At 40.1% G+C, this 24,941-nt stretch overlaps 1 protein-coding gene across 4 annotated transcripts in view; it reads right to left on the bottom strand.

Moving 5' to 3' along the window:
• Window positions 1-24,941, bottom strand: part of MKP-4 (MAPK Phosphatase 4) — a 157,806-nt gene that overhangs the window by 47,494 nt on the left and 85,371 nt on the right. For all 4 annotated transcript variants that reach the window (XM_070086442.1, XM_070086441.1, XM_053777884.2 and 1 more), the window contains one exon: window positions 8,356-8,504. In XM_070086442.1, the coding sequence (XP_069942543.1) occupies window positions 8,356-8,504 (149 nt within the window). The remainder of the gene's footprint in view (window positions 1-8,355; window positions 8,505-24,941) is intronic.

Consider the following 24,941-nt stretch of genomic DNA (forward strand, 5'->3'; position numbering starts at 1 on the left):
CAGGCATGTTTGAGCATGTTTGATAGGAGTGAATGAAGACAAATGGTTTATAATACTTGATGTGCTGTTGGAGTGTGAGCAAAGTAACATTTATGAAGGGATTTCGGGAAACCGGCAGGCCGGACTTGAGTCCTGGAGATGGGAAGTACAGTGCCTGTACTCTGAAGGAGAGGTGTTAATGTTGCAGTTTAAAAACTGTAGTGTAAAACACCCTTCTGACAAGACAGTGATGGAGTGAATGATGGTGAAAGTTTTTCTTTTTCGGGCCACCCTGCCTTGGTGGGAATCGGCCAGTGTGCTAATAAAAAAAAAAAAAAATTGTGCATGTCTCATTGTTTTCTTTGTAGGGAAATGTATATTTCATGTAAAAAAAATTATTTTTTTTAATACTTTTGGCTGTCCGGAATGGATTAATTGGATTTCCATTATTTCTTATGGGGAAAATTAAATCGGCTAATAATAAATTCAGCTAAGAACAAGCTCTCTGGAATGGATTAATATCGTTGGTCGAGGGTCCACTGTGAGTGTAAACGACAGTGCTGATAAGAAAAAGAGAATGATTTCCATGGAATTAAAGCATGAAATCATAGATAAACAAGCGAGGTGTCCAGGTTTTGTGTTGAGGGGGAAGCAGGGGGAGTTGGCTCATAACTCAAATGTTGGCATGTAACTCAGAGCAAAAAATCAACCCAGGGATGGCTTGTATCTCAAAAAAACTCGCACAATGGGACACTCCAAAGTCAAGGTTCCACTGTATTGTATACATATATTCTGAACAGAGTACAGTTTTTGAAGTACTTTATACATTCCTAGTAAAGAGAAGGTAATATACTTAATTGAATAATAAATTTGTATTGTAAAGAAGGACTTAGTATGAGAGATGAAGTATGCTTATGAACCAATATTTCAAATGTTATCTGTTTGAGAAATCCCTGTAAAAAAAGTTTCTAAAAAATTTAAAATGTTCATTTTTATAGTTAATTAAAATGTTTATTTTATTATTTTTTATTAACACACTGGCAGTTTCTCACCAAGGCAGGGTGACCTGGAAAAGAAGAAACACTTCCATCATCATTCACTCTGTCACTGTCTTGCTAGAGATGTGCCTAAACTACAGTTATAAAACTGCAATATTAACACCCTTCCTTCAGAGTGCAGGCACTGGACTACCCCCCTCCAGGACTCAAGTCCTGCTTGCCGGTTTCCCTGAATCTCTTCATAAATGTTACCTTGCTCACGCTCCAACAGCACATCAAGTCCTAAAAACCATTTGTCTCCACTTGCTCCTATCTAACATGCTCACACATATTTGCTGGAAGTCCAAGCCCCTTGCACACAAAGCCTCCTTTACCCCCTCCCTCCAACCTTTCCTAGGCTGACCCCTGTCCTGCATTCCTTCCACTACAGATTTATATGCTCTCCAGATCCTTCTGTTTTGTTCCATCCTCTCTAAATGTCGAAACCACCTCAACAACCCCTCCTCAGCCCTCTGGATAATACTTTTAGTAACTCCACACAACCTAATTTCCAAACTACGAATTCTCTGCATTATGTTCACACTGCACACTGCCCTCACACACGACATCTCCACTGCCTCCAGTCTTCTCCTTGCTGCAACATTCACCATCAATGCTTCACACCCATATAAGAGCATTGGTATGACTATACTCTCATACACTCCCCTTTTTGCTTCCATGGATAACATTCTTTATCTAAACAGACCTTTCAGTGCACCACTCACTTTTTTCCCCTTCCTTCCTTTACATACCCTACCAAATTCATCCATTAACCTCTGCAACTTCTCTTCAGACTCTCCAAAAAGCACAATTTCATCAGCAACTGTGACACCTCTCACTTTAATCCCACGCCTCTTGCCAACACCCGAGCATTGAATTGTCTAACAACCCCATCTATAAATATATTGAACAACCATAGTGACATCACATATCACTGTCTAAGGCTTACTTTACTGGAAAACAATCTCTCTCTCTCTCTCTCCTAGAAACTCGAACCTGAGCCTCACTATCCTCGTAAAAGCTCTTCACTGCTTTCAGTAACCTACCTTCTATTCCATACATTTGTAACATCTGCCAGATTGCCACCCTATCATACATCTTTTCCAAATCTATAAATGCCACAAAAACCTCTTTACTTTTAACTAAATACTGTTCACCCATATGTTTCACTGTAAACACTTGGTCTACACACCTCCTACCCTTCTTAAAGCCTCCTTCTTCCTCTGCAATCCTGCTCTCCATCCTACTCTTCATTCTTTCAATAATAACTACTATACACTTTACCAGGTATGCCCAACAGGCTTAATTCCCTATAATTCTTACACTCTCTTTTGTTCTCTTTGCCTTTATACAAAGGAACTATGCATTCTCTCTTCCAATCCCTTGGTACCTTACACTCTTCTATACATTTATTATATTAAATAAAAGCACTAACCAGCCCAAAACTATATCCCTGCCTGCTTTTAACATTTTTGTTTTTATCCCATCAATCCCAGATGCTTTACCCCCTTTCATTATACCCACTACCTCACACATTTCCCCCACACTCACAACTGGTTCTTCCTCACTCTTACAAGATGTTATACCTCCCTACTCGATACATGAAATCACAGCTTCCCTATCTTCACGAGCGCTTAACAGCTCCTCAAAATATTCCCTCCATCTTCTCGATACCTCTGACTCTCTGTCTAATAACTCTCCTCTTCTATTTTTAACTTTCAAATCCATTCATCCCCTAGGCTTTCTCAACTTGTTCATCTCACTCCAAAACTTTTTCTTATTCTCAGCAAAATCTGTTGATAACATCTCATCCACTCTCTCATTTGCTCTCCTTTTACATTCTTTCACCACTCTCTTAACCTCTGTTTTTCTCTCCATATACTCCTCCCACCTTGTATCATTTCTACTTTGTAAAAACCTCTCACATGCTAACTTTTTCTCTCTTACTACTCTCTCTACCTCATCATTCCACCAATCACTCTTCTTCCCTCCTGCACCCACTTTCCTGTAACCACAAACTTCTGCTTAACACTACATTCTTGAACCTACCCCATACATTTTCAACCTCAGTGCCTACTCCCACTAGCCCAGTTTTCTTCCTTTAGTTTAGAAACTTTCACTTCTCTCTTACTCGTTGATTCTATTCTATTCTTGTATCCCATCTACCTTTTACTTTCAGTGTAGCTACAACTAAAAAGTGATGATATATCTGTGGCCCCTCTATAAACATGTACATCCTGAAGTTTACCCATCCGTCTTTTATCTACCAATACATAGTCCACCAAACTACTACAGTATCATTATTATTATTATTATTATGCCCTCTATCATATTTTGTATACTTATTTATGTTTTTTTTTTAAATATGTATTACTTGTAACTAAACCCCTTTCTATACAAAGTTCAATCAAATGCTCCCCATTATCATTTACACCTGGCACCCCAAACTTACCTACCACACCATCTCTAAATGTTTCTCCCACTTCAGGATTTAGGTTCCCTACCACAATTACTCTGTCACTTGGTTCAAAAGCTCCTAAACACTCGCTTAACATCTCCCAAAATCTCTCTCTCTCCTCTACACTCCACTCTTCTCCAGCTACATACACACTTATTATAACCCACTTTTCAAGACCCTTATTGTAATCCACATAATCCTTGAATTTATATTTCCTCTTCTCCTTCCATAACTGATCCTGGAATTTACCTGGAGAGAGCTCCGGGGGTCAACGCCCCCGCGGCCCGGTCTGTGACCAGGCCTCCTGGTGGATCAGAGCCTGATCAACCGGGCTGTTACTGCTGGCTGCACGCAATCCAACGTACAAGCCACAGCCCGGCTGGTCAGGTACCAACTTTAGGTGCTTGTCCAGTGCCAGCTTGAAGACTGCCAGGGGTCTATTGGTAATCTCCCTTATGTATGCTGGGAGGCAGTTGAACAGTCTCGGACCCCTGACACTTATTGTATTGTCTCTTTAACGTGCTAGTGACACCCCTGCTTTTCATTGGGGGGATGTTGCATCGTCTGCCAAGTCTTTTACCTTCGTTGTGAGTGATTTTCGTGTGCAAGTTTGGTACTACATTATTGCTACACTTTCCTTAGCTCTAACTCTCTCAGATACTCCTGATTTAATTCCATTTATTTCTCCTCACTGAAACTCCCCTACCCCCTTCAGATTTGTTTTGCTTATAGCTAGGTCATCAAACTTCTTTTCATTCATAACACTGGCAATCATCTTTCTTATCATCTGCACTACATCCACACACATTCAAACATCCCAGTTTAAAAAGTTTTTCTTCTTGTCCTTTTAGTAATTTATATAGAAGTAGGGGGTTACTAGCAAAATTTTTAATAAGTTTATAATTGCATATGATAACTATTACATTCATGGAGAAGCATCAAACCCACTGAGATCAACCAGCACCTGGGGAAAGAGCAATGAGGTAATCCAGTTTGATCCAGTTCTTTGGATCAAGAACTCTTCACCCTCTGAGGGTTTGTCCCATAGTTCCATGGCTTTGAAGCCAGGGTCCAAGCCGTAGTACTATGTCATGAGCTCAGCTCACTCAGATAAGCTGTGAGTTGTAAATCTGGGCCTAGATATGAGAGAATGCATCTATGTAGTAAGTGTGCACTATATTAAACAAATCCTGCAACATGCAGTGCATGAGAAAAAAAACTTTGACTGTTTTTGGATTAAAACAGTGGCTTTGAAGTGTATTTTCATATGGTTTTTACGGTTGCATTCATGGTTTCTCGGTCTCATATGATAGAATGGAAGATATATTACATAAAAAGAGAAATTGAACTCAAAGTAGCGGAAATGTTTGATTTTTGCCGATACACATCAATACACATCAACAGGTGGGTCTAATATATGTTCATGAATGCACTGATATTATTTATACAATTATTACAATCTAGGTAGTAGGATGGTAGACAGCAGCCACCCAGGGAGGTACTACCGTCCTGCCATGTGAGTGTAAAATGGAAACCTGTAATTGTTTTACATGATGGTAGGATTACAGGTGTCTTTTTTCTGTTTCAAAAACATGCAAGATTTCAGGTACGTCTTGCTACTTCTACTTACACTTAGGTCACACTACACATACATGTACAAGCACATATATACACACCCCTCTGGGTTTTCTTCTATTTTCTTTCTAGTTCTTATTCTTGTTTATTTCCTCTTATCTCCATGGGGAAGTGGAACAGAATTCTTCCTCCGTAAGCCATGCGTGTTGTAAGAGGCAACTAAAATGCCGGGAGCAAGGGGCTAGTAACCTCTTCTCCTGTATATATTACTAAATGTAAAAGGAGAAACTTTCGTTTTTCCTTTTGGGCCACCCCGCCTCGGTGGGATACGGCCGGTGTGTTGAAAGAAAGAAGAAAGAAGTACTAAATAAGCTACCATGGCTCCAAAGAAAGCTCCTAGTGCCAAGCCTGTGGTAAAGAAGGTGAGAAATATGATTGAATTTAAGAAAAACATCATTGAACAATATGAAAGTGGTACAAGTGCGGCCGAACTGGCCAGGATGTATAAGAAACCCTACACAACCATATGTTTCATAGTGGCCAAGAAAAAGGAAATCAAGGATGCTGTTGTTGCAAAGGGGGTAACTATGCTGACAAAAATGAGATCACCAGTACTCGAAGAGGTTGAGAAGTTATTATTGGTGTGGATAAATGAGAAACAATTAGCAGGAGATACTCTTATGACTTCAATTATTTGTGAAAAGGCTAGGCAGTTGCACAACGATCTGGTAAAGAAATTGCCTGAAAATAGTGGTGATGTGAGTGAATTTAAGGCCAGCAAAGGTTGGTTTGAGAGATTTAAGAGCTGTACTGGCATACACAGTGTGGTAAGGCATGGTGAGGCTGCCAGTTTGGACCACAAGGTGGCTGAAAAACATGAGCATGAATTCCAGGAGTACATAGAGGCTGAAGGACTGAAACCTGAACAAGTGTTCAATTGTGACGAAACAGGCCTCTTTTGGAAGAAAATGCCAAGGAGGACCTTCATTACACAGGAGGAAAAGGCAATGCCAGGACACAAGCCTATGAAAGACAGGCTGATGCTAATGTTCTGTGCTAATGCTAGTGGGGATTTCAAAGTGAAGCCATTACTAGTGTACCATTCTGAAAATTCCAGAGTGTTCAGGAAAAACAATGTTATGAAGAGTAAATTGTGTGTGTTTTGGAAATCTAATAGTAAGGCATGGGTCACGAGGGAAATTTTCGTCGAGTGGTTCAATGAAGTGTTTGGCCCTAGTGTGAAGAGTTACCTCCTGGAAAAGAAATTGGATCTCAAGTGCCTCCTAGTAATGGACAATGCACCTGCTCATCCTCCAAACTTGGATAACCTAATTTTTGAGGAGTTTGGGTTCATCACAGTAAAGTTCTTGCCCCCGAATACCACTCCTCTCCTCCAGCCCATGGACCAGCAGGTCATTCCAAACTTTAAAAAACTCTGCACCAAAGCAATGTTTCACAGGTGCTTGACTGTGACCACAGACACTCACTTGACCCTAAGGGAATTTTGGAGAGAACACTTCAGCATCCTTCATTGCATAACCCTTATAGGTATGGCTTGGGAGGGAGTGACTACCAGGACTCTGAACTCTGCCTGGAGAAAATTGTGGCCAGATTGTGTCGACAAGAGGGATTTTGAAGGGTTTGGGACTGACCCTGATGAGCCTATGTCTGTTGTAAAATCAATTGTGGCACTGGGGAGTTCCATGGGGTTGGATGTGAGTTTGGAGGATGTGGAAGAATTGGTGGAAGACCACAACGAAGAGCTCACCACTGAGGAGCTGCAAGAGCTTCAGCAGGAACAGCAACAGATCGCAGCTCAGAATCTTGCTGCAGAGGAGGAGGAAGAGAGATGGAAGATGGTGCCTTCTTCAGAAATTAAAGAGATTTTTGCTATGTGGGGTAAGATGGAAAGCTTTATGGAGAAACATCACCCTGACAAGGTTGTTGCAAGCCATGTTGGCAGCATGTACAGTGACAAAGTCTTGGCCCATTTTAGGGAAGTTTTAAAGAGACGCCAGAAACAGAGCTCTCTGGACAGTTATTTTGCGAGACAGGACTCCAGTGACTCTCAAGGTGGTCCTAGTGGCATTAAGAAACAGAGAAGAGAAGCAACCCCAGAAAAGGAATTGGTACCTGAGGTGTTGCTGGAAGGGGATTCCCCTTCCAAACTGTAAACAATCCAATCTCTCTCCTCCTCCAGTCTCCCATACACTAAGAAGAATCTCCAATAAAGGTAAGTGTTATGCTGTTAATGTTTCATTCATCATTTCCCATTGTATTGTTTATGTACTACATGTATATTTCATGTAAAAATTTTTTTTGTTTTAATACTTCTGGGTTTCAGGAACGGATTAATTGTATTTACATTATTTCTTATGGGGAAAATTGATTCACAAATCGTAGATTTCGTTAATAGTAGCAGCTCCAGGAACGGATTAACTACGAAAAACGAGGGACCACTGCACAAGCATATATATACACACCCCCTCTGGGTTTTCTGCTATTTTCTTTCTAGCTCTTGTTTTTGTTTATTTCCTCTTATTTCCATGGGAAAGTGGAACAGAATTCTTCCTCCGTAAGCCATGCGTGTTGTAAGAGGCGACTAAAATGCCGGGGGCAAGGGGCTAGTAACCCCTTCTCTTGTATAAATTACTAAATTTAAAAAGAGAAACTTTCGTTTTTCTCTTTGGGCCACCCTGCCTTGGTGGGATACGGCCGGTTTGTTGAAAGAAAGAAAGAAGAATTATTACAATACTGCATGACAGTAAATCTATTGTTTGGTGTGACTAAAAATTCTTTATGTGAATAAGAAATCAAAATGGAATTTATGTGCCTGGAAACATAACTAATAAACAGAGGAAATGTTATTTTAGTGCCAGGAATGCCTGCATTGCTTATTCTGGACCCTGTTTTGAAACTGAAATATTTTGAACTTTGTGTAAAATTGGCCAAATTATCAATTTCTGATCAGTTTACTGGGTAGTTGAAATAGTTGATTGGCAGTTTCTTGTGCTCAGTTGATAAAATAGAAGTGATACTAGTGAAATAGCTAAGAATTTGGTGGACTGGAATAATGCAATTGGCCTAAAATAGGAGTCAAAATGGGCAAAATCACTGATGTGTAAATATTGCTGACATAACAAAATTTGCAATATGTAATTTCGTAAATTTTTGATCAAATTTCGTACTTTTTGTTTTATTACCTTCAGAGAAAGATTCTCTATTATTTCATCAAATAATTTTTTTTTTAATTCTTGGACGGACCTGTCAAAGGGTTAAATCACAAAAGCAAACAATATAGCATACTTTTAACCACAGAAGCAGCAGCATGGTGGAGTCGGTAGAGATGAAACCCCAGGTTGGTGTGGTGGAGGGTCATACCCATCGTCTGGAAGAGCAGTAGTTGTGCCATGAACCCTGAGTTAGGGCACACGCACCGTCGTTGTAATCTTAACCTTTAAGAAACAAGCCGTTTAACCACCAGTTTTTCATTGTTTACAAGTCTTACCCCTATGATTTTATTTATAGTATCTCAATGTTGTATAGCAGTGTGTGTACATGACATTACCTTATTAATGTGTACCAGAGTGTGTATATAACATTATCTTATTAATATATATCAATGTGTGTACATAACATTATGTCAGTTATGTGTACCAGTGTGTGTACATAACATTATGTCAGTTATGTGTACCAGTGTGTGTACATAACATTATGTCAATTATGTGCACCAGTGTGCGTACATTGTACATAACATTAGCACTGCTTCCATGATCACAGTAAAACACTGTACAGCCTCTCCTCGCTTAACAATGGAGTAACGTTCCTAAGACCACGTCAGTAAACGAATTCATCGCTAAGTGAGGAGCATACTATAATGGTAGTGGGTTTGTCAACCATCTTTGATGTTGTTTTAATGTCACCTTTGCACCATTTATAACCTTTCTGGCATATTTTTAAATGTTTATACAGTAGTACAGTGGACCCTAAGTTAACGATATTAATCTGTTCCAGAGAGCTTGTCTTTAACCGATTCTGTCGTTATCCAAATTAATTTTCCCAATAAGAAATAATGGAAATCCAATTAATCCATTCCAGACACCCAAAAGTATTAAACAAAATATTTTTTTTACATGAAATATACATTTCCCTACACAGAAAACAATGAGACATGCAGAATAAATACATTATTAATTAATAAAATGACACTTACCTTTATTGAAGATGTATTTGATGAGTGATGAGATGGGAGGAGGGCAGAGGATGGAGGAGTTAACAATTATTTGGAAGGGGAATCCCCTTCCATAAGGACTTTAGGTACCAAGTCCTTTTCTGGGGTTACCTCCCTTCTTTGTTTTGTAATGCCACTAGGACCAGCTTGAGAGTCATTGGACCCCTGTCGCACCAAAAATCTGTCCAGAGAGCTCTGTTTCTGGCATCTCTTTAACATTTCCCTAAATGGGACACAACTTCGTCATTGTAGATGTTGTCAGCATGGCCTGCAACAGTTGTGTCAGGGTGATGTTCATCCATAAATGTTTGCACATAAGAAAGCAGGAACACTGCAGCAGGCCTGTTGGCCCATACTAGGCAAGTCCTTCACAAACCACCCCACTAACAGAATTGTATTTGCCCAATCCAATTTTCAATGCTTCCCAAGCAATAAGCTTTGATAATTCTATTCACTTATGTTCAAGTTCCATTCAAATCAAATTGTGTGTTTGGGGAAGTACCCTGTCTGGTATGTGGGGAAGTACCCTGTCTGGTATGTGGGGAAGTACCCTGCCTGTTGGGTGGGGAAGTACCCTGGCTGGTGTATGGGGAAGTACCCTGGCTGGTATGTGGGGAAGTACCCTGGTTGGTATGTGGGGAAGTACCCTGGCTGGTGTCCATAAAAAAGCAGGAACACTGCAGCAGACCTGTTGGCCCATACTACCACCCTCTACCACCATCACTACTACCCTCTAACACCACCACTTTCGTATCTTACTACAAACTTTTCCTTAAATTCAATAGTGTTTCTCACCCTCTTTACCAAAGGGCTGGCACTAGAAGCTTTCTTTGGGCCCATGGTATTTAGCAGTTAGAAGCACTAAAAACAATGGAATACAAAATGTATCACATGTATGCGTGGATGTTGCAACCCCTGAATGGGTTGCAATGTATATTATGTATATATATTACATGAATATTACCTTTTCATATAATTTTATATTGCTTATATTTGCGATAATAGCTAAATCATGAATATATTGATTTATATTATTATTTGACTTCGTTAAATTTTGTTAGGTAGGATGTAACATATTATGTGCTCAGTTCAAGTCTTGATTGTCTAACTACTGTAATTATCGCTCTTGATTCGTTACTCTGCCGGCTTCTGTTGCTGGGCAGCAACTGTCCACGGAGCTATCACGTGATGGGGGGGGAGGTGTTCTCACCTCACCTGAAGTATTCAGTCTGGTCTAGACTCGCTTGGTGGTTGGATGTATTCTTTACAAGACGAGCCTAAATCTCCCTTATTGGCCCTTGTTGGAAGATCATCTCTTGTCTAATTATTCTTGTTAGTTCTGGAGACTCTGTTCACAGAACATTTTATAGACTTAGTGATTTTCGACGTTGTACTGAGGTTGTGTGTCTCAAAGACACTCTAAGCAACTCAGGTCCTGAGCTGTAGCTTCTGACCTAATTTGTACTGGTATCTGTGTACTATCACAGTCGGGGATTTTCTTATGCTGAACTTAGATTCAGTAGTATAGGAGCTTAGTGACTTTTGTGGAGGATCTGCTGATGGTCCCTACTTAGTGTCGTTATATTATCTCCATGATCTTGATTGTGTCGTAGTTGCTTGTTATATTGCTATTGGGCTTAGCATTCTTTTTATTGTTCAAGCAGACTGCTCTGATTGCCAGTTGGTCAAGAAGTTATTTTATTTGAGGACTTTGTCAGTCACTTGTTTAAGTCTAGTCGAGTCTTGAGACTTAGCGAACTACTTAGAGCACTTACACATACACACAAACTTACTTGTAAATATTTGTAATATCTTATTAAGTGTTAATGTACCAGACAGTACTTAAGAATTATAACTCTGATATGTGCTTTCAGCACAATAATATTGTACATGAGAGAAGTGATTAATATTATTTTGATTACTGTGATTAATTTAATTTGATATACGCCTAGACAACTTAATAAATTTATTAAATTTTAATTTCTCTAGTTAGTAGCCTACCAGTTGTAATCCTGAAGCACTAATAATTCATACTGAATTCTAATGGATAATTGGACAAGGATACTAACTAATTGATACGAAAACCCAGTAACAGGCTGGATGCTAGAAGGGCAGTCCTTTCTAGTATTCACTGGAGATCTCTAAGCTTTTAGAATCGCGTTTTTTTCTTTTAATACTTCTGGGTGTCTGGAACGGATTAATTGTATTTACATTATTTCTTATGGGGAAAATTGATTTGAAAATCATCTATTTCGATAACAGTCCCACTTCCAGGAATGAATTACGGACGATAATTGAGGGACCACTGTACTAGTATGTCAATAACCCTGGCGTATAAGACGTACTAGTACATAAGTCGAAAACCCTGAAAGGGTTAATATTGTTTATTATGTCATATTAGTTGAATTGTGATAGATAAATAAGCCACAGAGTTAATATTAGTGTCATATTCTCCAACAATAAACTTGCCTCTCTGTCCCCTCTGGCCTGTCTGCCATACACCAACAAGAATCTTCAATTCAATTCAATTCAATTCAAGTTTATTCTCTATAAGGGTTACAATGTGGGGTTTACAGGTTTTGGGTATTGTGTGGTTTACATGTTATAAAATACTAATTACAGAGGGGGCCACTAGGACACCTAGCATGGCTAGGCATTTCGAGCAGACTTAGATTAATTCTTAACATTAAATCCTTACAGATTATGGTATTAAGGCTAAGTGACCACATCATAATTTGTGAGTTTAGCAATGTGAATGCTTTTGTTTTGGCATAATACAAAGTGTCTATATTGGAGTATCATAGGCAAACTTATGATTAAGAAAGAGGCTTGAGCTTGCTACCATCTGCAGCTCATAAGGCTGCCATCCCCACGAGCCCCTTCGAGGCGGGGTAGATGGCAGACCAGAGGCCTAGCTTCTCCCTACGAGCCCCGTGAGGGCGGGGAATGTGGCTAGGCCTGGGGACACTTGGTCCCAAAGATGAGGAGGTACTGTACCTCCTCCCATGGGAGACTTAAGTCTCGAGACACTCCCCAGATAGGGAGCCAAGGCCGGGTCACCACTACTTGGAAAAGACCCGGGCCGGGAGAATACCGGCGAATAAAAAAAGAAAAAGAAAAAAACTTATGATTAGTTAGGATTTATTATTTTAAGATTAAGATTAGTATTTCTGGGTTTACAGTCAGTGGGTGAGTGAGTGTAATTGTGAACCACCAGGTGGTAAATGTGATGTTAAATGTTCATTTATACATTTTATTAGTGCTTTATATTTATTTGTCATTCTTTTCTGCATGTAAATGTATATTTAAGCTAGGGAAGTGGCTAGGGAAGTGACCCCTGATAAAGACTTGGTACCCAGAGTCCTTATGGAGGGGAATCCCCTTCCAAACAATAACCTCTCTTCCCTCTCCCTTCCTCCCTGTCTTTCATCCATCAACAACAGCCTTCAATAAAGGTAAGTGTCATGTTGAATGTTCATTCTTTTGTGCATGAAAATCTATCTTTAAGGTAAAAAAAATTTTTTTGTTAATACCTCTGGGTGTCTGGAACAGAATAATTGGATTTACATTATTTCTTATGGGGAAAATGGTTTCTTCTTTTGCTGATTGCCGATTGCTCTGGAATGGATTAAACACTAAAACCGAGGGTCCACTGTATATTGTAATGAACAAAATAGAGGAAATCAGCTCTAATATAAAGTAGACTGTCGTTTAACCTTCAGGGTTTTGGCCATACTAGTACGGCTTACACGCTAGGGTTTTTGACGTACTAGTATGCATAAATTCTAGCACCTTCAAATCTTGTGGGAAAAGGCTGGTAGGCCTAGGTGTGAGAGAATGGGTGTGTGTGGTCGGTGTGCGTGGTAGAAAAAAATCTGGGACTCAGTGCCGCACTGTGGGAACGCCATTTAAGTAGACCTTGTTCACCATGCCTCGCGGTAAGAAGCTCCTCACTCCTTGGCGAATTGGGACACTTTTGTTCCCCAGTGACAGTTCTAATACAGATGGAAGTGCCAATGAAGATGAGTTTCAACGTTTTGGTGAGGTTGTGACCTAAACTAATGACCAGAATATCGGTAATAGTGAGGAAAACCAAGACGACCCTCAGCCTTCCACCTCTGCTGCTGGGCCGTCTTGTTCACATTTAGTTGTACCAGAATCAAAGAGGAAACTCCTATTTTCCCAAATCCCAGACTCAGATGTGAGCATTTGTGATGATAGTGATAGTGAATACGAACTACAAGCTCTTGAAACCAGTTCCTGAAGTGATAATGAAGTGGAATATTTTCCAGTGAAATGTCAGTATATACGACGATATATGCACTCTGGTAGTGTGTCATATGCTATTCCAAGGGAAAGGAGTACATCTCGGAATACATCCCATGGCTGTACAACAGGAACAGACAGTGAAAATGACGATGATAGTGTTGCAATTGGGATGGAAAAAGTGCATGGTGGTGGTAGGGGTGGTGCCGGCCGTGAGGCACCAGCAGTGGGCCATGCTGCCACCCATGCTGCTGCCTCAGCTGGTCTACAACAAAGGCCACCATCCCCCCACCCACCCACCACACCAGCCTCCACAACTACAACCTCCACAACCACAACCTCCACAACCACAACCACCTGTCACTGTCCAGTACCCACCAGCAGACTGCACCTGGGATTGGCAGGAAGCTGTCAATTTTGTTCTAAATCCCCATCAGTTTGATGAAAGCCAAAGTGGAATACGGCCATGTTGTACACTGGGGAACAATGCCACTGAACTGGAATGTTTTGAGTTATTCTTTGACGAACCCCTGATGGAAATTATTGTCAGGGAAAGCAACAGATACTACGAGTACACCGTGGCAAACACATTACTTTCACCAAAAACACATCTACACCAGTGGAAGAAGACATCTGTGGCTGAGATGTATCTTTTCTTTGCCACAATAATGCTTATGCCACATGTGTATAAGCACAGTGTGAAATCATACTGGTCTACAGACTGCCTAATTGCAACCCCAGGTTTCAGTGATATAATGGGAGTGAATCGATTTGTGCTACTGTTACGTATGCTTCACTTCTCAGACAAAACCAGCCTGACAGAAATGACAGGTTATATAAGATTAGGAATGTGTTTGTGTATCTGAAAGAGAAATTCAATATGTATTTTTATCCCTTCAGGAAGCTTGTAATTGACGAGTCTTTGATTCTGTTCAAAGGAAGACTCTCTTTCAAGCAGTACATACCAAGCAAGAGGAAACGGTTTGGTATAAAGTTGTTTATGTTTTGTGATTGTTACAGTGGTCTGGTATTGGATATTATTGTGTACACTGGAAGTTATACATTGCAAAATACCAGGAAGTTATTGGGCATCTCTGGTGATGTGGTTAGAACAATGACAGAACCATACCTTGGTAAGGGGCATATATTATATACTGATAACTGGTACACAAGCCCCTCACTCAGTGAATTTTTGCGAGTGAACATGACAGATGTGTGTGGCACAGTGCGTGCAAATCGTAAGCATATGCCCAGGTTTGATGCTGGCACTCGTAGAGGTGAGGTGCAGGCATTTGCTGCCAATGACATCATGGCATTTCAGTGGCATGATAAACGAGATGTCACACCGTTGTCATCAGTTCACCCTAATGAAATGGCAGACACTGGCAGGCAGCATAGAGAAAGCAATGAACCCATTCTAAAACCTGCAGCTGTGACTGATTACACCCTCCATATGCACTCAGTGGACAAATGTGACATACAGATTAGGTCTGCTGATTGTGTTTGCAAGAGTTATAAGTGGTACATAAAACTCTTTTTCCATCTTCTGGACATTTCCATGCTCAATGCTTATAATATGTATAAGATGAGGACCAGAAACAAACCACCATATGGCGAATTCTGTTTGCCTGTCATCAGACAAATAGTATTCAAGTACCAAGGAACAACACCTGCAATAGACCGCCCACTAAATTATCAACAACTACCTTCTCGTCTAAAGCATGGTGATCACTTCCTAGTAAAACTGCCTGCTACTGCTTTCAAGAAAAAGGCTCAAAAGAGGTGTTACATCTGTGCACATACAAAAAAAAACACCCACAACAATGCAGAGACACTTGTTTTATGTGTGAGGAGTGTAAAACACCACTGTGCATGACACCATGTTTCAAAGACTTCCACAGGCTGCAGAACTTCTAGAAACATGTCCTGTGACTGTATATGTGTATATAAAATATAGAAAAATAGTAATAAACAACATTTCATATCGTTTGTTTGTGTAAATATTTTCTGTAAATAAAACAGTGACAATAGTGTTCATGCAGTTATTGTGTAGTATAGAAAAAGAAAAAACTTACAAAATAGTGCTTCATAAGAAAAAATAATTTTTTTTTTTTGAAATTTGGGCGACCCTGAGAACAAGTCTCTGAGAGGGCCTGCCGACCCTGAAAGGGTTAACACTGTAGTTACGTTCCTGAAAACACCGTTTAAGTTAAAAACTGTGTTAGGCAAACTGAAGAACTTATGGGAAAAATAGGGTTACGTTCCTGGGAGCCCCCATAAAGCCAAACAACTTTTTTTTAGATCAACAGATCTTACAAAAATAAAAGTGGATATGTAATTGTAGTTCATTGTCGTGATGTATTATGTTGTTTTTACTGCTTAAGATTACAAATGCAACAGAAATAATAGTATTTCTTACCTTGAATTGTGGGTGCTGCTGTTTTTGGATGATTGTGGAGAGTGGAGAGTTATGCTGTGGCTCTACTGGGCTGAAGTGGATGATAGAGGTTCGGGTACTTAAGTCGATGGTTGTACTGGAGTGTGCATAAATTCTGTAATGGATTTCTGTTCTATTTTACCCCACAGTACATTATACAACTGACAGTAAGGCATCAGCTGCTCTAGACACCATTTCAGGGTCCTCTTCAGTGAAAAAGTCTAATTTTAAGTCAGTCATTAACTCAGTCAAGTAAGTCAGCATATCAGTCAAGTCAGTAATACAGTTAGTAAGTCAGTCAGTCAAGTAAGTCAGTAAGTTAGTAAGTCAGCCAAGTCAGCCAAGTCAGTCAAGTCAGTCAGTCAAGTCAGTCAGTCAAGTCAGTCAGTCAAGTCAGTCAGTCAAGTAAGTCAGTAAATCAGTCAGTAAGTCAGTCATCAGTAAATCAATCAGTCAGTCGGTCATCACACAAACTCATATTTACCTCATTCTTTTTATGTGCACAAGGTAATGCTTCATTATGGCCACAGGCTATCTCTTGTCTAATATCTCTATTTTCTTCATTAATTCTAAGACTTATACCTTTTCCTGCCACTTTCAGCAACAGTTGTATGCCTATTGGGTTACATGAGTACTTGTCAGATTTAAGATATGGCAATTAAAAGATCTAAACTCCTAGCAGAGGATGGTACATACTACATGCATATGAACTGAAGACTGGGACAAGGGTGGTGGGGGTAGCGGAGGGTGGTGGGACGCATGCTCAAAATTTTTTCCCCTCCCGCAAACTGAACCGTGTTAAGTTTATTTTACGAAGTGTTATACAAAAATATGCCGCAATTCTTCAATAGTGCTATAACAAAACCATGTTAAATGATGGTCTACTGTACATTATTTAGGTATGCATACTGGTCAGAGAGCCCAGTGTAAGTCCAACTCATGGGTAAACGAGTATATTGCTAAATGAGGAGCGGCTGTACTTAAATGATCACAGTAAAACACTGAAAAGTAGATTGTCATTTAACACAGGTTTATTTGGCATGATTTGGTTATAGCACAATTGAAGAATTGCGGCACAGTTTTATACAACACTTCGTAAAATTAACTTAATGTGAAGACTTACTCAGCCCTGTAACAACTTCAGTCAGTATTACTAAGGCTGGCTCCTCCTCAGGAAAATTAATGAATAGAAAAAGAACAAAAACTGACAAATATAAACACTTTATTATTTAGGAAATATGAAATATAAAACACTTAAATATGAAATACTGATCCTACATGAAAGAAAATGAAAAATTAAAATAAATGATATCTGAATTCAACGCTAAAAACTTGGGTGTCTGGTGTTGGTGACACTGCGTATTGTTGCAATAGAAGCCGTTGCTGATGATGTGGGGGGGGGGTGCAGTTGTTGGTGACAACCCACTGGCTCATTCTAGTTGCCGTAAGTAATCTTTCCCAATGACAGGAGATCAGGCTCTTGACCGCTGTAATGATGAGGGGTTATGTCCTGATTCTTCATACAAGTGCACAGGCAAGTAAATCCAATATGGGACGTCTCCAGGATGTTAGTCCGTCTCTTTCAGTTTTTCTCGTTGATTGACAGGTGACCCTCTCTGTCATCCAAGAGTAGTGTTGGGAGCTGTGAGTCGAGTGATTTACTGTTCGACCAGAGCCCCACACGTCACCTTTCGGGGGGGGGGGAGAGGGAGGGGAAGGGATAGTGGGAGCTAGACTGACCCTACGTTAACAAGCAGCCGGCAAACAAACTATCACTTTAGGGGTGGGGGTGAAAAGGCGGGAATAGCGGGAGCTTGACTTACCCTACCTTAACAAGTAGCCGGCAATGAAACTATTGTTACTATATATTCCCTTGCTACTCCTATCTATTGAACTTTTCCCTCACACTCCCCCATACCAAGACTTATAGTCAAGGAGTATAAGAAGAATAGGCGAGGAAAAAGTTCTAACATGTGGAAGTCGTGTAAGGCAAGAAATCTTCTACTGACTGTCACGACTTAACCAGTCAGAGAAATAATTGGATGAACCATTGATATACACAATATGGAACTTAAAAGCCTGGAGTGCCAATGTCCACCTTAAGAAGCGACTGTTGGTTCCCTTAAAAGTTTCTAGGTATATCAAAGGTTTGTGGTCCGTTTCTAAAATGAATTCTTTTCCCAGCAAATAAAATTTAAGTTTGAAGATACCCTACACAAGGGCTAAACATTCCTTTTCTATGGTGGAGTATCTCGTTTCTGCGGGAAGGAGTTTCCGGCTTAGGAAGCATACAGGGAAGGGAGTACCATCATGGTATTGTAGTAACACCGCACCTAAGCCAGTATTGGAGGCATCAGTTCTTAAGCAAAATGTTTTATTAATATCTGGAATCTTAAGTATAGGGTCTTTCGAAAAGATGCTTTTAATCTCATTAAACTTTTCCCGAGCTACGTCAGAAAGTTCAAGAGGTTCCTTCACAGACTTTTTAAGGAAGTCAGATAAGATGCCTGTAAGATCAGTAAGGTTCGGGATAAACCGTGTATAAAAATTTACAGAACCAAGAAAACTACGCATGAGCTTCTTGGTTTTGGGGAATTTAAATTCTAATAAAGCTTTGATCTTACTGGGGAGAGGCTGCAGAGTGTTATTAGAAAGTATCAGTCCAAGATATCTAATCTTGTTATACCCAAGGAAGCATTTCTTCGGCTTGGCAGTGAGGCCATGCGAGCGTAACCTACGCAAAACTGATGTTAATGTTTGGATATGTTCGCCCCACGTGGATGTCATTACGTAAATGTTATCAAAATAAACTGAAACATTTGGCATATTACCCAAGACCTTTCTCATCAGTCTCACGTAGGTAGCACAGGCAGTTACCAAACCGAAGGGCATAGTTCTATATTGCATCAGTCCTTGGTGTGTAGGAAAAGCGGTGTACTGCTTAGAAGAAGGATCTAACATTACTTGATGATATGCCTGCGCAATATCAATCTCTGAAAAGAAGGAAGCGTCATAAAATTTGTGTAGATCGCTATCTATTAAGGGCATAGGCTCAGCATCCCACCGAGTTATAGCATTAAGGCCTCTGAAGCCAATAGCAAGTCTATATGAATTATCCTCCTTCTTAACCATGACTACTGGTGAACAATATGAAGATACTGAAGGTTCAATGATCTTTAGTTTTAATAATTTGTCTACCTCTCGGTCAAATGCATCCCTAAGGTGAACTGGAACTGGGTATAATTTTCGTTTGATAGGATTGTTCGTCACTAAGTCAATCTTATGGACTACCGTGGAGGTAACACCTGGAATATCAGTAAAGACATCTGAAAAGTTACTCACACATTGAAGTAGTTCATGTCTCTTATGGTCATCCAAAGATTCATTAATATTAATGTTGGTTGCGCCCGAGTGGTCAAGAGTCACCAAGTCATGTAGTTCTTCATCATAGTCTAAGTTAGAGGTGTCAATTACACACACTTTACATTCTTCAGTTGTTTTATCAAGTTCATGTGGAAAAACTAAGTCAAAGTTATTAAGGCAGTTAACCGAATTTCTTCGATAATATTTCTTAAGGATGTTGATATGATAAAGCTTAGGTTTCCCCTTGACTTCTATGAGGTAGTCAACTTTCCCACAGATTTTTAATACTTTATATGGACCTTTCCATGCTACTAATAATTTATTTGACTTTATAGGCAAAAGTACCAGAACTTCATCCCCTACTTTAAAACTTCTCCTCTGACTTTTGGAATCAAAATACATTTTGTACTGGTCCATTGACAAGCTTAAGTTTTTCGAAACTATGTCAGTGGTCTCCTCAAGTTTGGATCTAAAATCAAAGGAGAAACTGATAAGAAGACTGAACCTCAGCATTTACCTTCTCATTAGTCCATAAGTCATGAAGGATGGACAATGGGCCTCTGGCCTGTCTACCATAGAGAAGTTCAAAAGGTGAAAACCCTAAAGAGTCACTGGGAACTTCCCTCATGGCAAACAAAGCACAGGGTAGGTAACGATGCCACTCCTTAGGTTTAAGGGAGCAAAGTTTCCTTAAAATGGACTTGAGAATCGAATGCTGGCGCTCAATCCTCCCATTATAGCTGGGATGATAGGGTGTTGTGAAGAGAGGCTTCACTCCCAGAAGTTGGTATAGATGTTGCATTAAGTCAGATGTGAATTGTGTCCCACGGTCAGACAAAATTTCTCTAGGGATGCCCACTCTGGACAAGATGGGCAAAAGGGCTTCAGCCACCTCTGTAGTAGTTATGGTCTTTAAGGGAACAGCTTCAGGGAAACTCAAAACATAATCAACTAATGTTAATATATATCTATGTCCCCCAGATGAAAGTGGAGATAAAGGACCAACGATGTCAATAGCTACTCTTTCAAACGGTACCGTAAAGATAGGCATTTTGACCATAGGTACTCGCCTGGCACCTCGGGAGGATGACAGTTGGCAAACTTTACACGATCTACAATAGGTAGTGACATCTGAGGACATTTTTGGCCAAAAATAGGTTTCCCTAATTTTATTTAAGGTTTTACGATGCGAGAAATGTCCGGCCACTGGCAGGTCATGAGCCATTTTAAGAACAGTCTCTCTGCATTGACTTGGAACAACTAAGATGGAATAGTCTGTCTCATCTGAATTTAATTTGAATACTGACTTGTACAAGATACCTTTTATATATTCAAATTTATATGAAAAGTTTTTCCTTTGGATAACTTGATTTTGTTTAGCGGCATTATGGCAATTCTGAAGAGAAGGGCAATTACGTTGTAAATTGACAAAAGAGTCCTTTGATATATCTAAAGGCTTGAAGTCAGGGAAAATCAAAGGATGGACAGTAGGAGAAGCCTGGGCTTTGGTCTGAGCCCTAGTCAAGACATTTATAGTATCGGAGGTGATATCTTCACTTTCATCTAACAAGTGAACCGGTGATCCTACTTCCTCGCTTTCGAGAGTAGCATCACTGGTTTTTAATCCCACATGAATCTCACGAGACATTGTCTCATCTGAACTTTCGAGGGGCTTCTCTGACTCTACAGGAAGAGGATTTGAAACACTTATATCCATCTTTGGTGATGAAAGGTCAACCTCAGAAGGAAGAATGGCACCTTTTACATTACCTATTAGTATGGAGCAAGAAGCGATGGGAGCTAGTACGGCTTCAGACCAACCTGTGAACCATTTAGACCTAATGTAACAACGGATGACAGGAAAAGTGTCCGTATGGCCCAAGTAGTCTGAAAGTATAGCAGAGGAACGAGTTTCTTTAAGGTTAGGGAACAGCTTATCAGAAATGACTATACATGTGCATCCAGTGTCTCGTAAAATGGTAGATACATTAAGTCCATTAACTGTTCCTGAACCGAAGGGTGCTTGGTCATTACAGTCTTTAAAACATCTTCCAACTTTTTGGACCTTCTTAGAAGGACAATCTGGACGTTTATGTCCCTTAACACCACACAAATGACAAACAGGAATAAAAGAAGTCATTTTACTTTCCACTAGAGGCTTTGATTTCTTAAGGTCTGATGAACCCTTACCCTTAGGGTTCGATCCCTTTAGGTCTTTATAGGAATTGTGAGCCTCAGCATACAGGTCAGCAGCCTCAGAAACTTCCTCAGCTTTAATCAGGTTATGTTCTCTAATGAATGTTCGTATCTGGTGAGGAAGAGCTGTCAGGAACTGGTCAGTAACCATGAAGTCTCTAAGAGATTCATAACTGTGATCAATTCCTGAACTCTCTATCCAAAAGTCGAACAAACGAAAGAGTGTTACCTGTAACTGCTGAAAGTTCTGGCCAGGCTGTAAGGTGGCATACCTGAAATCTTTCCTGTAAGAATTAGTGGTTTTCTGATATGCTTTAAGGATTGCCTTCTTCAGTAGGTTATAATTACATATGATATTGTGCGACAAAGTTGCATAGATATTCAAAGCTGTACCAGAAAATAACATTCCCAACCTGGTAGCCCAGGTGTCAGCAGGCCATTCACAGAGGGTAGCGGTATTTTCAAACCTGATAATGTATGAAGTTATGTCTTCCCCCTCTGTGAAGGGAGGTAAATTAGGTGTTGGAATATGTACACTAGCTGCACGTTGTTCCATTACTCCTTCATTTAATTGCTGTTGTGAGAAAGTTAACTTTTTATTCTCTAATTCAAGGCGAGCTTGTTCGAGCTCGCGATCCTTTTCTCTCTCCCTTAACTCATATTCTCTGTCCTTTGCTCTTTCCTCAAGTACCCTTAATTTAACTTGTTCTTCACGTACTTTAGCTCTCTCCTCACGATCAAGTCTATCACGCTCCTTTTTGTCTTCTCTTTCTCTTTCTATTCTCTCTCTTTCAAGTCTTTCCTGGATCTTAGCACTAATGAAAGATTCTAAATTTTTCCCTGTTATTCCTAACTTACTTCCAGCGTTCATCCAAAACTGGTATTCCTCCATAACTTAAACTACCAGGGGAAAATGAAACGGGTATTAAAGAAAATGGAGGGTTCAATTCCTGCTCCACTTAAACTGTAAATAAATCAGAGGGCTCGATCCCTACTTCAATTAAACAATATGTATTAATGAAAATGAATGGTTCTATGCTGGCTCCGAGCAAACAGTAAGTAGAATGGGGTCCCTTGACCATCTAATCTTCTCACCAACAAATCAAGAGTGTCCTACGACAGTTCCCTTAATATAATAAAGAGCTCAATGAAACAAATTGTCACTGGAAAATCTCGGGTCCCTAGAGTCTAATCCTCCAATGTGTTTCAAGCGCACACAAAAAGGTGGCAGAATTAAATATTATATCCTGCCTGACTTGACTTACAATAAATTGAGACTATAACAATCACCATATCTTTTAAATACCTGTACTGTAGTCCTACCATAGAGAATGATTACTCATGGCTGGTGGTAACCATCTGTGGTATGCGGCGTTGAAGTTCCAATGGTAGATTCGAGATGGAATTGAATCTTGATTCAGTCGAGTTGATCCTGGCAAGGTCGCCACTTGTGAAGGCTTACTCAGCCCTGTAACAACTTCGGTCAGTATTACTAAGGCTGGCTCCTCCTCAGGAAAATTAATGAATAGAAAAAGAACAAAAACTGACAAATATAAACACTTTATTATTTAGGAAATATGAAATATAAAACACTTAAATATGAAATACTGATCCTACATGAAAGAAAATGAAAAATTAAAAATATAAATGATATCTGAATTCAACGCTAAAAACTTGGGTGTCTGGTGTTGGTGACACTGCGTATTGTTGCAATAGAAGCCGTTGCTGATGATGTGGGGGGGGGGGGGGATCGCAGTTGTTGGTGACAACCCACTGGCTTGTTCTAGTGGCCGTAAGTAATCTTTCCCGATGACAGGAGATCAGGTTCTTGACCGCTGTAATGATGAGGGGTTATGTCCTGATTCTTCATACAAGTGCACAGGCAAGTAAATCCAATATGGGACGTCTCCAGGACGTTAGTCCGTCTCCTTCAGTTTTTCAATCCTTCGTTGATTGACAGGTGACCCTCTCTGTCATCCAAGAGTAGTGTTGGGAGCTGTGAGTCGAGTGATTTACTGTTTGACCAGAGCCCCACACGTCACCTTTTGGGGGGGGGGGAAGAGGGAGGGGAAGGGATAGTGGGAGCTAGACTGACCCTACGTTAACAAGCAGCCGGCAAACAAACTATCACTTTAGGGGTGGGGGAGAAAAGGCAGGAATAGCGGGAGCTTGACTTACCCTACCTTAACAAGTAGCCGGCAATGAAACTATTGTTACTATATATTCCCTCGCTACTCCTATCTATTGAACTTTTCCCTCACACTTAACATGGTTCAGTTAGCGGGAGGGGGAAATATTTCGAGTGCACGGTCGCCCGCTTGATTGGCTGTGGGTTACACCGCTGAGTCAACAGGGGAGACATATTGCCATCCCGTGCCACTCTTTGCCACCCCCACCACCCTCCCAGCTTCAGTTCAGTTCATACGTGTGTAGGATGATCCTCTGGGAGCTTGCTGTGATTGTTTAGATATGTATTTTAATTGCCATATCTTAAATCGGTCAAGCAATCATGGCACCCAGTAGGCATACAAGTGTTGATGAAAGTGGCAAGAAAAGGCATAAGTGTTTAAATCTTAGAATTAATGAATAAAACAGATATATCAGACAAGAGATAGCCAGTGGCCGTAATGAAGCGTCACTTTGTGCACATAAGAATGAGGTAAATATGAGTGTGTGTGACTGATTGACTTACTGATTGATTTACTGACTGACTCACTGAGTTACTGACTGATTTGCTGACTGACTTCCTGATTGACTGACTGATTTACTGACTGGCTTATTTACTGACTTGACTGATTTACTGACTGACTTGACTGACTGACTTAATGACTTGACTGATTTACTGACTGATTTGACTGACTTAATGACTTGACTGATTTACTGACTTGCCTGATTTACTGACTTACTGACTTGACTGATTTACTGACTTGCCTGATTTACTGACTTACTGACTTGACTGATTTACTGACTGACTAACTTGACTGATTTACTGACTAACTTGACTAATTTACTGACTAACTTGACTGATTTACTGACTGACTTACTGACTTGACTGACTTAAAGTTAGACTTTTTCACTGAAGAGAACCCTGAAACAGTGTCTACAGTAGCTGATGCCTTGTGGTCAGTTGTATAATGTACTGCTGGGTAAAACAGAACAGAAATCCATTACAGAATTTATGCACACTCCAGTACAACCATCGATTTCAGTACCAGAACCTCTGTCATTCACCTCAGCCCAGTTGGGCGTAACATAATTCTCCATTCTCTACAAACACCAGCACAAACAATTTATGGTAAGAAATATTATTATTTCTGTTGCATTTGTAATCTTCAGCAGTAAAAACAACACAAAGAACTACAATTACATATTCACTTTCATTTTTGTAAGAGGTGGAGG

This window comes from Cherax quadricarinatus, chromosome 18, assembly GCF_038502225.1.
Source record: "Cherax quadricarinatus isolate ZL_2023a chromosome 18, ASM3850222v1, whole genome shotgun sequence".
Classification (NCBI taxonomy): domain Eukaryota; kingdom Metazoa; phylum Arthropoda; class Malacostraca; order Decapoda; family Parastacidae; genus Cherax; species Cherax quadricarinatus.